This window comes from Tachypleus tridentatus, chromosome 8 (assembly GCF_004210375.1).
Source record: "Tachypleus tridentatus isolate NWPU-2018 chromosome 8, ASM421037v1, whole genome shotgun sequence".
Lineage (NCBI taxonomy): Eukaryota > Metazoa > Arthropoda > Merostomata > Xiphosura > Limulidae > Tachypleus > Tachypleus tridentatus.
In genome coordinates, this window is record NC_134832.1 from 78563631 (window position 1) to 78582752 (window position 19122).

General features: G+C 30.0%; 1 protein-coding gene across 7 annotated transcripts in view; it reads left to right on the forward strand.

Moving 5' to 3' along the window:
* Positions 1-19122, forward strand: part of LOC143222750 (ral GTPase-activating protein subunit alpha-1) — a 191441-nt gene that overhangs the window by 87035 nt on the left and 85284 nt on the right. For all 7 annotated transcript variants that reach the window (XM_076449694.1, XM_076449687.1, XM_076449691.1 and 4 more), the window contains exons 14-20: positions 79-190; positions 2950-3072; positions 7873-8098; positions 9122-9247; positions 9435-9503; positions 17930-18076; positions 18443-18595. In XM_076449694.1, coding sequence (XP_076305809.1) covers positions 79-190; positions 2950-3072; positions 7873-8098; positions 9122-9247; positions 9435-9503; positions 17930-18076; positions 18443-18595 — 956 coding nt within the window. The remainder of the gene's footprint in view (positions 1-78; positions 191-2949; positions 3073-7872; positions 8099-9121; positions 9248-9434; positions 9504-17929; positions 18077-18442; positions 18596-19122) is intronic.

Here is a 19122-nt window from a genome sequence, read left to right on the forward strand (position 1 = left end):
TAGTAGTGCTTTATATCTGATTGAACTTTAATACATAAATGATTTTAAGGGTCTTTGCTATTAATTGGTTTTATATAGGGAACAGTTACTGTTAACATTGCTTCAGATTACCTCTTCTGTCTTGAAAGAAACCCTTCCAGTAAAGAAAGAAGACACCTTGGGTGGCAGGCTTGCTCCTGCTCTTTTTCAGGTATACAAATTATATTTTTGTCTTTGAAAATTGATTTTTATTATAATTATTCACTCTTATTTGTGGAAGCATTTCCATTGTAACTCAGTTAAATGTCTGTGGATTGTGGGTTTGAATCCTTATTTTCAGACCTGCTCTCTCTTTCAAATGTTAAATATCACAATGTGATGGTCAGTCATTGATAGAAAAGAACTGCCCAAAATTGGTAGTGGGTAGTGTTAACTAGCAGTCTTCCCTCTAGCCTGTCACCACTAAATTAAAAACAGCTAGCCTAAGTAGCCCGGGAGTAGGTTTGTGTGAAATTCAAGCCAAACCAAACTGAGTTGAGTAATGTTTATTAAGAAGTCAAAATATCCTTAATATTATGTAAAAAACTTGTGCTAAATGCCAAGCTTGACTACTTTTGTTCCTTTTCTGAACCAGAAATATAGTGGAAGTAATCAACCAATATACATGAAACTTAGTACAAACTTTCTTTAAAGTATCTAGATTATGCTTACATAACTCTATGTAATTTGATTTAGTGTTTCTATCGTTTATTAGGGCTGTGAAATATCTCAAATTTTGTTGTAAGACACATTTTAATGAAAAATGCTTCTTTCACCTCAGATTTAATTTTTTGTAAGTGTTAAAGCTATATTTTATACATCCAGTCTTTAACAGAAATCTTTCAATAATTTATTTTGTCAATATAAGCAGTTGTAAATACCAGCTCTAAATCATTAACAAACATGGCAAAAACTGGAAAAGATTTTTCAGTGACCTAGGGCCTTACATTTTAAAAGAGCACCAATCAATGTTACCTTTATTAGGCTAGATATGATATTTACCAAGAGTATTCTCAGTCAAGATTGATGTAAGTATAAGCACAATACTTTCTTTCCAATGAATTGTAAGATTTATTTATGTATATTTTATTGGATTCCAAAAGTAGTTAACAGTAATATTAATCTGTTAAAAGAAAGTTTAAATTGTTTCAGTAGCTGTCCATTGCTTACTTCACTCACTAAATCTAATTGAACTTGCTAACACTTTGTTATAGAATAAATTTCCTGAAACTTTCAAGCAGATATAATTTAACACAAAAATAGTATCAAAAACAAAAAAAAAACAGATCAGTGCTGTACTCCTGAGTGTTGCAAATGTTTCATTACAATTCTCTGCTTATTTTTTACAGGAGCTTTGGATAAGCAGTATGTTGATAAAATACAAACTATTGCTACACAACTTATTGATGTTACTTTAAATTGATGTTAGATGGGCATTGCCTAGTGATTATTGTGCCCAGTAGTTGGTGATCTGTGTACCACTGCTGCAAAAAATGCATTCTGCACTTTGGAATTGTGGCTTTGCTATAAAAGTGATGCTTAAATCCCACTATTCAGTCAAGAGTAGCCCATGGGATTCATGTTTTCCTTCATGTTCATAAGTTCAAAATTAATGATGTTATTAACAGGTAGACTTTATGTAGCTTTGCCTGAAAGTTAAAAACAATGGTCAAACAAACTGTATTGACAATGATAGAATACCTACTATCCAGTTGTTTTCACTCATTGACTGTAGCTATTTTCAAATCTGACATTAATTAATAATTGCTCAGTTCACACCTTATATCATTATAAAAAGGTGAAAATGAAAGGCTCTTATAATTTCAGTTTTTTTTTTTTTACTTATATTTCGAAATATAACATTCAGGTGTTGCACTCAGGACTAGAAAAGTACACACTGTTTGTGCTATGATTGAATGATTGTTTTATTATTAGACCAAATGTCACTTTTATTACATATACTATATAAATATAATCACAAGATAACATTCATTGAGAGTAATTAAAAATTAATTGTTGTAACACCACTTTGAATAATCTAGTGGTGGTAGCTTTTTTGTGCATGGCTTATTTAGTATGATTGCTATGACATCTTTACCACCAAGAGAAATAGGATGTGTGCCCTACTTCTAGTGGAAGAACATCTAGGAGTGGCCGAGCCATTCAATACTTTCTTGTTTAGTGAGCACAAATTTACTTACCATTTACTCATACACTGAATAGAAAGTAAAACAATATTTTAAATTTGTGGCTTCTAATTAGATGAAAAGGATTTAACCTCAATATTATAATATTCTTTTTTGTTACATTTGTAATAGTTGGTTTTAACATTGTTTAAAGTTACCAGAGATTAACCAGTTTTCAAAGTCAGTAATAGATAGAATATAGTGTTTTTATTGAAAGTGGAAGCAGTGATAAATGTACCAACAATTATATAAAGTTAGGATAGACATGTTCAGTGAACATTGGACATATTTGTACTGGAAGGGATCAGGAGTATATTAGTTTATAATGAAGAAGAGCAAAAGAAAATGCATGCTTAGTGATAAAATTTTAAGTTTAATCAACATTGTGAATGAATGATGAAATCAGACTTGTTTGTTAATGCTTGTCATTTAGATTATGTTCTTTAATTCAAGGTGAGTCATTACTGTATGAAATCTCAGGAAAGTATATTTTAAAAATCTTACATCATGAGCAGAATTCTTTGTTTCTTAGATTATATCAAATTTTGAAGAAATGATGAGCTACTCAAAACTTATGGTTTGCAGTTTATTATGTTTATATTAAGCTGAAAAATGTTCATATCCAGTAACACAAATTACAGAATAAAATATTTTTATTAAATTTTTCAATTGAAATATAAGATGCTATTTTCCCAACAGTTTTTGCATGTTGTTTTTTGCTTATACCTTTAACCTTTATCTTTAGACTCTGATAGTGACATGGATTAAAGCTAGTCTTCAAGTAGTAATCTCCACTGAACTCTGGGACCAGTATCTTCACGTCCTGTCAAACCTTACCCAGTGGGAGGAATTGATCAGGGAATGGGCTGTTAGTATTTAAGAGTATAAAAATTTTGAGGCTATTATATCATTTCTTAATGAATAATACTTTAAGAAACAGCATTTTAGAGCTCAACAGGATATATAGATATTTAAATTCATCAAATATTTTTAATATATTTGTTCATATAAATGATAAATATAAACTACTTTGTTGACTGTGTTTTTTCTCTTGATTATAATGTTACTTTTTTATCCTTTTGTTTGTTTACAAATTCTGATATGTTTTACACATACAAAGTTTTGCACCATTATAAATGTCATATTGTTTATAACAAAAGTAATACTTTGTAAAAATTTACATACGTGGTTGTTGAAAGAGAAAACAAGGCATATGTTTGAAGTTAAACCACTTAAGACAATAAGGTGTTACAATTAAAGATGGACTCAGCAGATAGCCTGATGTGGCTTTGCTGTAAGAAAGCATAAACAATTAAAGATATATATGTATTTTAATATGTTGTTGATGCAGCATTTTTGGCACTGTCCTCTGTGTATCTTTGGTTTGAACAGTAAATCTATAAACCAGAAAGTTATTTTGAAGGTCATGTGACAGATATAACAAGTGAACTTGTGCAAGAATGTTTACAAAGGTTTAAAAGAATATCATATATAATTATAAAATTATACTTGCATATTTATCTTTCTGTAAGAGTAAATGTAGTTTTATGTGAACAAAAAGAATTGAATTGCAGGAACAGTACAAACATCCAATACCAGAGCACAAATTGTAACGAAGGTCATTATGTAATATACCCTGGTTTTTGAAGTACTGATGGAAGTAAGATCACAACTGTAATTTAACTTCAACATCTTTAGCTTCACATGCTTAAGAAAAAAAGATAGAGCATATAAGGGTATTTTAGTCCATAACATTTCACACCATCACCACCTTTTGCTGTCTGCTGACAAATGTGGGAAGATGGTTTCTCACAAAAATAAAGTAGAATAAAAACAACAACAAAGAAGTAATAGATAACAAGACAATTACAAATATTATTATAGATAACAATACTTGTAAAAGAAGGAATTTGCAACACATGCCTGCATCAAATCAAGAACATTTTTTAAGTTGAGCTTTTATTGTAAGAATTAATGTAATTGCACATCAAAATGCATCATGTATTTGGTTGTGTGCACATTGGAAATTATGCATAAAAGAAACCAGTAGATTATTAGCAGAACATACTCAAGAATATTTCATACCTAAAATTTAATGCAGATAAACCAGTAGCATCACTAATTTGCACAACCATTGGTTTCATTTTCATAAAGAACCTTCATGAGAGCTATTTAAAACTAATTACAAAACACATAGATCATCACTCTAGGGTTAAAGCACAATATACTTTTATTTGTACTTACTTTTATTGTGCTTTAAACTGTGTTTAACTAATAATTTTGCTACAGAAGTTGTTAATCATTAGTTGAATATTTAGCTCAGGATACTATATTTAGTTATAAAATATATGAACTGCTTTGCAAGAATATCTCATGAGTACTTTTATTATTATTATTATATTCTTTACATACTCTAACCTTATCCAATTGAAAAACACTTGTAATGTTTACATTTCAGTTACTGTTAGAAAAATAAATAAAGAATACACATGTAAAACAAGAAATATAGTACTTACCTGAATCCTCATGTTATTGTTTTTATTGTTGTTGTTGACTGTTGAAGAAAACTAAGTCTGCTTTTCTTTACACTTGTTTATTTAAAATTGAATAATGTACTTAAGAACACAATAATTACAAGCACAAAGCAAAGTGTCATATAAGTATCATAATTTATATATCTTTTTAACTACAGATAAGTCTTTTAAAAATTCAACTAAGTTTATTGATGTTAATACTATGAGTAAAACTATCTAGTTTATGACGAAATGGACAATTTTATGTACAGAAAACAACATAATACATCATTTTATAGGTTAAAACTTTGACATTTTAATGGTAATAAATGCTTTAGTATAAAATGCTGGAGAGAACTGTTGGCAATTTGTTAATGTGGGATGTTACAGGTGGGCCAGGCAGTTGGGTCTGATTTTTCTAGCATATGACTTTGTAAACAAGAATGAAAATCAAAACAAACACAAGTTATTATGATAACTATATTAAAATAAGTTGTTTATTCTAAAGTGTTTTTTGCTCTTGAATGTCATTGACACTTAATTTTACTTTTTACTCAGATGATACTACTATACTAAATAATTTTTAATTTTATTAAACATTGCACCAAAGAACACAAAATAGTAACATGCAAAAGGCAGATAATGTTCCCCAACTTTTACAGTTTTTCTGGGTTTTGAATTATCCAGCAAGAGCTGTAAAACGAAATTATGTATACTTGTGAGTGTGTTTCCTGTGAGAATAGTTTAACTGAAAGTGAAACCCTCTGTGAAAAAAAACAATGTAATATAGTATGTCAGTTGATAGATTTAAACATGACTTTCCATTCATTATAAATGGTATTAAAAGTCAGAAAGTCAGTAATTTTTGAAAGAGAGGATACAACAGGTGGGTGTGGCAAGAGGGGTCTCATTTCTGTTTTATTGCTCTGTAACTAAATTGGATTGAAGGCTTTGAAAATTGATTTTCTTGAGTGACACTGATGTTATAATAAGTAATTTGCATTAAATTTTATATTTTTTGGATTAGTATGAATGATTAGTAAAGGGAGGAGGATGTCAAGATATAATGTTACAATTTTCATACTAGGGGAAATTTAGGAATTTTTAGAATATAGCCTTATAAAATGATCATAAAATTTGTATATTATTAAAACTTGGATTATTGGTTGCATTTCTATATAATGTTTATTCATACACTGAAAATAAAGTAATTTAATTAAATTATGAAAATAACTTCAAAACTCATGACATAATGATTTGACCAACTTTAAATGATATTCAGTCAGTGTAAGTAAAGTAAAAAGTGACACAAACTTGTCTTTAGAAGTTTTGCAAAGAAATGCTTATAATTCTCAACTTAAAAAAAGGAAGAAAATTTAAAAGGATCTTCAGAAATATGTCATTAATAACTTGTTTGTGGAAAAGAAATATTAATCACATTAATTTATTTATTTCAACACTGGTTATAGTGTGTATTTTTTTCACACTTTCAGTAAATATTATAAGTCTCACATACAAAAATTAACTTGTGAGTGAAGTATTTTTACAATTATGAATATATTGAGTATATTTTTTACCAGTCCATGTTCAAAGTGATTTTCATTTTAAGATTAAAAATACTCTTTCATTTTGGAAATCTCAAATTCCATTAGTCTAATCTCTAAATCTTCCTCAATACATAAGAAATGTCTGTTTTCAATAGCACTTTAAATCTGTTATTTTATCAACCCTAACTTGAACTGACCAACCTTGTACAAACTGACCAACCTTGTACAAACTGACCCCTCAACCAACAAATAAAAATCTAAAATCTAAATTACCCCTTTTTAATTTCTAGAATGACTTCAAATAGTAACATAAAACTTGTTTATCCTAAGTAGCTTTAAACTTGTAACAGAATACATCTATTTATAATTACATTTTATTGTTTTATTGTCCTTTGAACCATGCCTAACTACTATTTGTTAAAAATTTTTATTATATTATCATTATTTACTTTAACTATAGCTAACCTAAAGAGGTCCCTATTTTTATATTTTATTTACTTATATAATAATGAAGAATAAACATGAAAAATAATAAATAAAGTACTTGGATCTTCTTTTTTTGCTGTTGACTGTTAATGACACTTAATCCTGTATATCATTTTTAATACTAATGGTAGTAATACATTAAATAATTTCTATACAGTTAAGTAATGCAACAAAGTATGTATAGTAGTAACATGCAACAAACAGACAATTTTCCCTAAATTTTTCTAGCTTTTTAATTATGCAACAAGAGCTGTTAGAAATTCATGTTAGCTAGTCATTGTCTTTCCTACATTTTTGAAACTTGTACTAACAGAGAAATTGACAATTCTTGGTTCAGAAAACAACATAATATAATATGGTATTTGACAGATGAAAACTCTGGCTTTCTACTTGTTATACATAATATAGAATTTTAACATGAGAGAACTGTTAACAAATCTTGAAAGGGAAGATGTGATGCGTGGGTGTTGCAAGGAGTCTGATTTTCTATTTGATAGCTGTGTAACTAAAAATTGTGTTTCACTGAGCATAGGCAATTTTTTAGCAAGTAATTTACATAAAATTTCATACTTATTAGAGAGATGATGAGTAAAATAGAGAAGGGATGCGTAAAGAAAATGCTATATTTTTTACCCTGAGAAATTCAGGATTTTGTTAAGTATTATCTTATGAAATTAAGAACTTTAAACTTGTATACTATTAAAATATGGATAATTAGCTATTATTTTTAGATTAAATGAAATGATCATTTTTCAACTTGCATTTATCAAAGCTAATTACCAGATATGAAGGGATAAAGTTATATTTAAGAATTACTGTTGAATTAAGTGTGTTTAAACCTTGTATGAATTTGTAATACAAAATAACCTTTCCAAATGGTATCTAAATTAGTTTGGGGAAAACTTTGTGATGCCCTTCTAAACTTTGATGTTTTTTGTTAAATTAATAAAATAATTAAATGTATACTCGTGCATAAGCTGTACAAAATGATTAATTATTGTTGAAGAGAAATGGGAAATTAATATAAAATATTTTTAATATAATTACATATATATGAATTTGTTCTGCATACATAACTTTTAGTTCTTTATGAATCCTTTTGTGCCCAAATGTTTTTTGCAGAAAACAATGGAAACAGTCACAAGAGTAATGGCTCGAATCGTGTATGGTTTAGACTTAAATGATTTACCTCTACAAAGGTTAACTGAGCAAAAGCAGAAGAAGAGAAAAGGTACAAAAACTCCTCACTCAGCTGCAATGGAAAATAAAATTAGCACTGAAGTTGTAAAATCTTCAGTAGCTCAGTCAGAGAAAAAACTAACATCAGATGCCTCAGAACAACATGAAGGTATTAGTAAGGATTGTAAAGATATTTAGTTTTTACTTCAGTAATTCTAAAATAAACCACTTTAGCAAGCTTTCTTTTGTTTAAATGTGATAGTATTTAATTATTAAATTTGAAGTATGTAACTAGTTTGAATATTGTTAATTTATATAATTTTATTCAAAATTACTTAATTTTTCAAAGATAGTTACTAAAGTGAATGTAGCATAATATGTTATACATAAGAGAAACAAGTGAAAGAAAGATAGGGTAATTACTGATTTGTGAAGTAAATGTCTGATTATTCTAGTACTGTTATTTTCTAAAATTATTGTGTATAGGTAAGAGATTTGGTCTGATTTATTTTCAATAAACTATACATTTTTTATATTTTAGCAAAAGCCTATAAGTAGTCCTTGTTCCCACAATGCACCACCTGTATTGTTCATTGTCCAATGTAATGTGCAAATACCCAAAAGATGTTAGATTAAAAACATAACTTTATACACAAGGTTATTGCTTTTTTGCTTGAACTAGATTAGTTCAGTGCACTCAAAATTATGATAATTCATCTATAAGAGTGATTTTACTTTTTAGGGATTACAATTGTGCCAATTTTATCTTCAAACCATAAATGAGAAACCCGAGTTTTTAATTGTTGCATAAATGATTTTACACACACATACACATTAATTAATCATTGTGTCCTCTCTAATTCTGAAGGTTAATATCTGTTTCTCTCATGTTCTTTATTTATTACTACCTTGGTGGTGGTTGACACAAATTGGGGCATGTTGTAATTCCTTTATACCACAATTAGTTTTAGTGGTTATTTACTAGTGTTTTCACTTTTACATTGCTCATATAGTTTGGTTTAACTTTCTTATAAGTAGAACTGAAATATGCTGTTTCTTTGAAAGTTTATGTGTATGTGTATACATTTAAATAGTTTTCTCACTTCTCATATTTTTGCAGAAGATGTATAAATGTTTTATATTTATTTTATTTTGTATTGATAATTTTTTCCAATATTTCATTGTTATGTAGAATTTAGTCGAGATTATACGTCATCTAGGGAACAGCATGATATTGACCTATCAATTAAATGTCGAAGTGCCTCACCTATGCGTATGGGACGTAGTGTTAGTGATAGTCATCTTTTGAAAAAAAAAGGTGGGTTAGTTTTATATTTCTCTTTTTAAAAATTAACTGTTTGATAAGTCTGTTGGAATTTTCTGTTCAGAAGAAAATAAATATAAACCTGTTTTATATAGTACACAAAATATTAAGTCTATGTATTTGTTTGTTAAAGTCATTTATTAAGTGTTTAAAATGGAAATTTTCACTCCTGTATCTTTAGCTAGTCGTTTCAGAAAACATCCTCGAAAATCATCAGTTACAGATGACCAAAAAACATCAATTTTATCAGGTAAAACTGTTTTGAATTTACAATGAATAAAATGAATGCACTTTCTTAGCAGAACAGAAAATGAAATCATTATACCTTGGTTAGGAATTTAGAAAGATCAAAAGAAATACTTGATTTCTTTTTAATATAATGTTTTGCTTATCAACTGTTTTTCTCTCTCTCTTTACTGTCTATGAAAACTTTCATTTTGGATTATTACAACCAGTATTTAACAAGTAGTCTTAAAAATATTTTATCATGTTGAATGACAATATTCCACATCATGTATAGAAGAAGAAACAAAGCTTGTTTTTGAGGTTAAACTAGGACAAACAATCTTATTATTTCTTCTTGTGTCATGTCACTATATATTTTTTAAATGGATTTTAAAATCCTTTTTCACGTAATCTGTTTCTAACATGATTATAACTTTAACCCTCTAGCTACAGTTTGATCAAGGTGAGATGTTGCAACCTTTTGGAGAGTTATGTTCAAATTCTAATTAAATTACTTCATTATCAACCTTTGCAAATAAACTTATCAAAACATAGTTAATGAATCAAATTTTAAAATTATATAAATTTTAAATTCTTAATTTTATAAGAAAATATTTTAAAAAAAATTCCTTAATTTCTCTTAGTATGAGAATTGTGACACTTATTCTCCAAGTCTTTTTATTTCTCTAATATATTTATCTTCCCTCTCTAAAGTATGGAATTCAACATATATTTTACCAATTACACTATGTAACAACATTTTTACTTTTTCTTATTCCTGGGCAGAAAGTGTTTTTTCCCAATTGCTTATGCCTAATGTAAACTTTAAAACTCTTCAAACTTTGCTTTTGTGACCTGGGTAATGAAAATTTCAAATTTACCCATTTTCCAGAACATTTGAGGTAGATTCAGTGCTGAGTAGCTGATAGAGAATTTTTGCGAACTCACAAGAATTTTCTAGAATGTTGTAGAACTTAGGAGAATTTTCTAGAACTTTCCATAGTAATATATATACAGGAGCTCACCACTTCAGTTTAGTTCTAGCTGCCTAAGTGAACATATAGACCTATCTGATTTTATCAGAGATGGCATCAAGAAGCTGCAAGCATTCTCCAGATGTATGTGGCCAATTTATCAAAACAAGAGCAAAAAAGTACTCTGTGACAGCATCTGCTAAAATGTGTGAAGCCTGCAAGGCATATTTTGACATGCCTGTTGGGGATCAAGACAAACCCTGGGTACCTCATTTTACCTGCGAGCACTGCAAATATACTCTAGAAGGTAAGACGGACAATTTTTGCTTGCATGAGTAGTAAGATTTTATATTACACAAATTTTAGACCTTTTAAAATTTAAATTTTTTTTTTTTTTAAATTTTCAGTAGTGTAGGCTGGGAGGTTATTGGAGACTTTAAAATGGTGGCATTCCTGATGGGTCTCCAAAGAGGCTTTACCAAATTTCCCTGTTATCATTGCCTTTGGGACAGCAGGGACACCGCAGTGCACTACAACATGAAGCACTGGCTACAACGGACCACGTTTTCTATGGGGAGACACAATATCTAGTGTGAGCCACTAGTGGACCTCCAGAAGGTGTTGTTCCCACCATTGCACATAAAATTGAGTCTTATGAAACAATTTGTCACAGTTCTTGATAAGGAGTCTGTAGCTTTCAAGTACCTTCAAATCTTCTTCCCTAAGCTATCTGAGGCAAAGATCAAAGTTGGTGTCTTTGTTGGACCACAAATAAAGATCCTATAGTTCACATAATTCCCCAAGAAGCTCAGTAGGAAGGGAATAAAGCATAGGGCAGCTTTCTAGCAGTGATTTGGGGTGTCTTGGGCAATCACAAGGCCACAATTTATGTGGAACTGGTTGAGGCTCTGGTGAATAAGTACGGCAAAATGGGCTGAAGGATGTCCCTGAAAGTCCATATCCTTTACGCTCATCTTGATAAATTCAAGGACAACATGGGAGCATACTCAGAGGAGCAAGGCGAACGCTTTTGCCAAGATATACTGGACTTTGAATGTCGCTACCAAGGGGTGTAGAACGAAAACATGATAGGAGACTGTATTGGGGGGCTGATACGTGAAAGTGATTTACATTACAGTCACAAATCTCAAAAAAACTACCCACTTCTAAACATTTTTGTATAACTTTAGTATAAATACATGTAAATCTTGCTTCCTATGTTGTTTTATTCAGACCTTATGTAAATGAAAATGTGCAAATTTTGCCATTTTTACATAGAAAAGAGGTTAATTTCTAAATTTCATTATCCAGGTCACAAAAGCAAAGTTTGAAGGGAATAATGGCCGTTTTCTGTACTTTTACAACATAAGCAATTAAGAAATAACACATATTGTCCAGGAACAAAATTTGTGTTACATAGTGTTATTAGACAGTTATTACTAAAAATAGTCTAAATTTTGTACACTTCAACCTTGTTTATGTAGTTATATACCAGGAAATCAGAACCACTTGCCACACCCATTTGTCACATTTTCTCTCTAACAAATTGTCAGTAGTTTTCTCTGATGCTTTATACAATATTATTGGTAACAAAATTTGAAAACGAAGTCCAAGCTCTTCAATAGTATATTATATTTTATTATTTTGGTACAGATTATTATCTGTTTTAATTTCAGTTTGAAAGCTTCTTTCATGATGTTCAGATCCAGAATCTTTGGGAATTATTTTAAGACTCTTATGCAATAGTTAGAAAGCCAATTATGATAATAATTATACAACATTGTTTACCTTATGGATTTTGTTATTCTTTTTTCATAGGGTCATTTTTTAACTCTCTCATTATGAGTTTGGTCATTTTTGCTGAGACTGTGACTCCAAATGTTTATTAGGATTTACATACTATAAGACTTCATATTTTTCATTGATCACTTTTAGTGCAAAGTTATTTATATGGTACGATTTCTTCCTCTGAAAATTGTCTCATTTTATTTGCATAATTTCTAAAAGTCTCCTCAATAAATATCAGATATATTTTCAATAAAACTTTATATTTTATCTTTTATTTTCTTTAGCTTAATTCTGTACAGGGTTGATTAGTTTAAATGACTTCATAACCACCATAAAGAAATATGAAATAAATTTAAATTACTTTTTTCTTTTTTTTCTAGAATGACTTCAAATTGTAACAGGAATGTACAGTTGTTTATCCTAAATAGCTTAAATCCTGTTGAATTACCTTATGCATGAGCTACTTGGGGCTTACATTGTGGAAAAGTTTTATTCTTGCACATATTTTTCTTTATTTTGCCTTATCTAACCTGATATGACTCCTGATTTTAATATTTTAATTGCTTTTATAGTAATAAGTAAAGAACACGTGAGAAACAAAAAAATGTACTTACCTGGATATTTTTTTTCTCCTCAAACTGTTGATGAAAGTTAACCTTAATTTTGTATACTAATGGTGGAACTACTACATGAATTATTTTTTATTTAATTAAATAATGCTCCTACAAACACAAAATCACAAGACATAAAAGCAGACAATGTCTTATAACTATCTTAACGTTTTGGCTTTCTTACTGAGTGAGAGCTGTTAGGAATTCAGCTAAGTTTTTCTATGTGTTTCCTGTAAGAGTAAAGTAATATAATATATCATTTGATCCATGAAATTTTCAATTTTTATTGGTTATAAATAATATAATATTAAAAATCAAGGAGAACTATTGACAATGTTTGTAATGGAGGATGTGACATTGTGAAAATCCTGGTTTTTCTCAATTTCTAACTTGTATCAACAACTACAGTGTCTGTAAATGTATGTCTAGACAAAACTATACATCTACTGCATTATTTATATGTATGTTCCAAAGTTTTTGGCTGAATTTAGTTGAAACAAGAAATAAATTTTGCTAACTCCTGATTGGTGCTACATTCATCTTCTGTATTTAGCCTTAAGATTTACAACCCACTTGTATTTATTTTATCCATGTGTATATAACCATTAAAAAAGTACCTATTTTATGCTATAATCCAACAATGATAGATATGATATTGGCACAAAGTTGTCATGAGGTAAATGTGACTCCTGTAGTCTATGATCCCACTTTGAAAGGGTTAAATAACATCAGACTAGGTAAAATTATATATATAAAAAAACTCGAGAGGTATGCTCCTTAACAACTCATGCAATGTCCTTAAATATGGTAATGTAAGCTGCATGACTATGGAGTGATTTACAACTTGTGTGATTATTAATAAATTAAGTACAAACAGATATATATTGTTATGAGTTTTAAGCTATTAAGAATAAGGTTTTACTTTCCTTTTACAATCCCAAGTTACATGGAAATTGGGAAAGAATGGTAATTTATAGACTATTTTGTATTTTTTATGGTGATAACAAGGTTGGTAAAATCAACTGAGTCTAGTAGAAGTAGGGTAGAGAAAATAATAGATAAAATATAAAGTTTTACTGAAAAAAGTTTATTTTTAGATGAAGAAAAGTATTTTTAATCTTAACAAGAAACCACTTTGCACTTGGAGCAGTCAGTATTCCGGTTTCACATGTTTGTGTACAAATCTTTAGTAACAGTACTTAATTAAAAGATCTGATACTTTTGTGCAAAATAATGTTATGTCTGCTGAAAGATTGCCAAATTTCATGAAGATGTACAAAGCATATTAAAAGTTATAATATGGAGACCGTGGCAGTTTCATTGTGATTATAAGGTGGATGACATTGGCCAACTCCATATGGTTAAAGCTCAGCTATTAGCTTTTCTGGTATTAATACATGTCATATGTTTTCTGCCATCTCTTTTTTTAATGTACAAATGTTTTGTTTGTTCTGTATTTATGTAGTATATGCATAACTATGGTTTATGCGTAATGTGATTCTGGAAGTTAAGAATTTAGAGCAAGAGGTTTGGTACTTTTACTAGATTTGTATCCATGAGATTACACATGTTATAATTATCAATATGGAGAGTGCATCTTCGTAAAACTTGGCAGTCTTTAAGTAAACATTAGAAGTTTGTTGAATGCAAGAAATTAGTTTATAGTAAAAGTGCTTTTGTAGCTATGTTTATACATTTATGAGGCTGAGAACAAAAGTACTTCTTTTCACTTTTCATCTCACAGCTTTCATGTTTGGATAACCTTCAGTTATGTTGGGATCTCATTGTTTTTGGTAACATTTTGTTTTATATTGTCTTTACTCTTAACACTAACTGTAGTGAAATCATCAGTAGCAAATTTTATCTCTAGATTGACTGCAGATTGTAATAGATAATCACAATTGTTTATCATAAACAGCATGAGGTTGGTAATAGTTTACATGTATTTTTCATTTAACTTTTTATTTTAATAGTCAGAACTGTATTTAGCTAGCATAAAAAAGCAATGAAACATCCAGCAAGAGCTTAGTGCAAATAATGGTAAACAAATCGTAGGGTTACTTCAGTTATATCACACGCTACCCATCATTTGTATAGTGTGTAATGAGAATTTGTTCTAGTTTTTTATTTAATTTTTTATCTAATTTAATACATTTGTAACTTTTACATTTTAGTTACTTTTTGAAAAATATATACTCTTCAAAAAAAGAAAGGCAAAATATGAGACAAATTGTTAACAAGTTTATTCTGGGTAGTTCTGTATGATGTGTGAAACTTTGCACATTCACTGCTGAACATCCAAAGTCTGCAAAGGCGAAGTCCACGCTCACTAGGTGAAGCTTAACATCATTCAATGTCAATAACGAGTATGTCCCCTGTGAGCATCAATAACTGCTTGGCATCTCCTGCCCATGGAAGCGATGAGATGACGAATCACATCCTGTGGAATGGCTGTCCACTCAGCCTGCAAAGCTGCTGCAAACTGAGGAAGAGTCTGCGGTTGAGGTTGTCGCCGTCACAGACGTCGGTCCAACTTGTCCCAAAGATGTTCGATGGGGTTTAAATCTGGTGATCTGGAGGGCCAGGGAAGAACATTGATGTTGTGGTGTCTCAAGAAGACAGTGGTGAGTCGGGCTGTGTGAGGACGGGCTTTGTCATGTTGAAAACGCCGCTGACGCTCACCATGATGGGTTGCACATGGGGCCTAAGAATCTCGTAGACGGTTGCATACAGTCTAATAGGAAATCCTACGCAGCCCTGGTATGGTTGAGGCAGTAGACGTCGCAGTGGTGGTCCTATCCCGAAGGTGACGTAACCGGATGTAGCGATCTTGTGCGGGCGTGGTCACACGAGGTCTGCCAGATCGTGGACGGTCACGAGTTGATCCATGTTGTTGGTGATGATTCCATAGCCTTGTGATGGTGCTTGGGTGGACATTCACAGCTCTGGCAACATCTGATTGAGATTTGCCTGTTTCCAAGCGACCAATGGCATTGTTGCGTTGTGCTTCAGTCAGTCTTGGTGTAACTGTATTGCGTGTCGGTGGCTTAACACTGAGCTATGGAAACCGAGAACCCGTCACTTTTATAGGGATTTTGCACATTTTGCACTTGCAGAACATGCAGATCTCTCAAACAAATTTATTGGACACGCATGCTTTTGGCTAAAAAATCCGATGTTTTCCTCCGTTTTCAAAATGCACAACTTTTATTGTCATTTTGGTCTGACAATTAGTGCCTTAACACGTGTAACATCACATACTCTGAGCTTGTAACGTTATTACATATATTTCTCTTTAAAATAACAAAAATATTCCTTTTGCATTTCTTGTTTTCAAGAGTATATAATGAGTAATGAGATATACACGTAGTTTAACCTTGAAGCTTTTGAATGTGAATGCATGATTTATAAAGCTTGTCCTTTGCTCAATTTGTTTATTGTTAAAAAGTAATTCATATTACTTTCAAATATACATCTTAGGACAGAACAAATTAATTAAGCACCAGCTTAAAATATCCAAAAACTGATATAACTTATCTGGCTTCATAACTAAACAATAAATAATAGGTTAAAAAGAATTCTATTACTTCTTGAAACAGTATCTTCAGTTCAAACTTACTGAGGTGTCATGGTGACTTATTTGAGTTTTACCATGAAAACAAAACAAATAGTTATATGATTTTCATGGTATGATATTTGTTTTATTTTTTTGTGTTCAATAATGTCAAGAAATTATAGACATTTCTTGAAATATAGGTATAGGAGGGAAGTGTCAATGTGAGTTTAATGAAGCTAGTCTTACCACAAGTAATTCAAGAAGATAAGAGGTTGATATTTTATATTTTGACTCAGAAATATCTGTATCATCTTTTTGTGATTGGTTGGAAAATCTGAAGTCCTTGTAAAGAAAGACAAAATAAGCTTTTAATGAAAAGTCACAGTGCCACCAAGTTGTGACAGCAAAATGCAAATTTGAACTTATAAAAGTATTTTCTTTTAAAATCAAGAAATCAAACATTAATAATACAAGTAGTTTAATGAAATTTTTAATGTAACTGTCAAATGATTGTAGCATACCCACTATGACTTACCCATATTCATAAAATTGGTTTTGTTCTAACTACTCAAGTTCCCTTATTATTTTCTGGAGGTAATGCACTTTCTGCATATTGGAGGCATTGTTGTAACATTGCACATTGTGTAAGAATATATTCAACAGCAATATCCAGCAGTGGTAAGTTGTGTGATATCTTGAGGTTATGGCGTTTTTAATCTTAAGTAAGAAATTTTTCTCTGGGCATTTCCTCTTCTGTAATTTACTCACTACCTCTTCAGTAAGTATGAGCTTTAATATGAATTACTGATTATGATGTATCATCACGCAGGCAAAAAATAGTTTCATAGCCTTCAATCTTGTTCAGTTACAGAGCCATTAAATATAAAATCAAGACTTGTCTTGCCAAACACACTTGTCACATCCTCTTTTTGAAGAGTTGGCAATAAATCTGTGATATTTAATAATAAATTATTTATAATAAGTATAAAGCCAAGCTTTTCATCTATCAAATGACATATTTAGTATATTGTTATATGTGAAGAGTATTGTTAATTTCTCTTTTAGGAAAAGCTTCTTTCCCATGGGGGACATATCGACTAGCTTGTATGAATTTATAACAGTTCTTGTTGCATAGTTAAAAAGCTATCAAAATTGTGATACTTATGGGACATTGTCTGCTTTCTGCAGCTATTGTTCTGTGTTTTTTAGTGCATCATTTAATTAAATAAAAATTATTTAGTGTAATGTTATCATTAGTATAAAAAAGTGGGCTAAAGTGTCATTGACAGTCAACAGCAAAAAGAAGGCCCAGATAAGTATGTTATTTCCTGTTTTTGATGTGTATTATTTAATTATTATTATAAAAGTAACTACAACATAAAAATGGGAATCTTATTAGGTTAGTTAAGGTCACATGAGGTAATAAGAGCCACATGTTCTTGAAGTAGTTTACAACTTGTAATATTTAATAGTTGAAAATAATATACACATTCATTCTAATTTCTTAACTATTTCTACCCAGCTATATCTCCAAATCTAATGACTGAAGAGATAGACAGGGTTCTAGCACCAGCGGAAGAGTACATCCGCTACCAGGAATTGCATACACATTATAATTCAAGATTTTATATGGAAAAGTGCAAGTCACTGGACTTTTTACCTCACAGGTGTAAGTAGAACAAATATTTACTAAATAAACAAGACATATTTGTAAACTAAGCTGTTACACACTGTTTTGCATCTTTTTTAGTATCAGATCAAAACTTAAACACACAAGGGTGTATTATTGAATGTAAAAAATACAGTTTTCAAAGTTATTATAATAAACCTTCTAATAAGAAATGTTTCACTTTTTAATCACTCCTTGAAGTTGTAATCTAACTTCTGAAAATAGTTCAAAGCCATACTTGATTATTAGTAAGTTCTTATGACAGCATTACAAAAATCACATATATTTTTTATAAAAAAACTTGTTGCTTGTTTTAAAAAAAAGTTGTCAGAGATCATGCAGTTTTTTTTTTTTGTTATGTTCCAGCTGATTCTCCAGGCTTTTCAGAAATATCAGATTTCCACAGTTGTTCACCATCACCAACACCATCTAGTGGACTAGAAAGTACTAGTATTAAAGATTCACCAATGCAGATTGATGTAATTGTATCAGCATCAGAAGTTTCCTGTAGTAATCAAGGTGAGAAATATTTTTTGGTTATTAGCAATGAAAATAAGATAACATAAAATGTTTAGAAGATTTTGTGTATTATTGTTTTAGACCTAAAACATGAAATATTTCAACATTCACTTTGATACTTTCTATTTTTAATTACATTTAATATTAAGTAAAATGTTTGAACATTAATTCTTAGCAACAAAGATTTAGTTAAAAATTATCCAATATTTTTAGATTACAAGGCAGTTGAATTACAGATTGATCTGTACTCTATTTCAAGTATGTGTAAATTGAGTAAAACAATTCTTATCATACATGTTTGAAGTTGTTGTTTTTGCTGTTTATTTTTTTTTTCAGAAGTGGGAATCTTTTGCAGATTTACAGTTTGCAGCTTTTTACTTAGTCATTTCAAAAATAATATCTGAGACCTATATATCATTATGATGAAAAAAATTTGTGAAGGTTTACAGGAATGGGTATTTATTTAATGCCATTTATTATGTTAAAATTCTGCAATAAACATACAAATATCTTGTGAAATGTAGCAG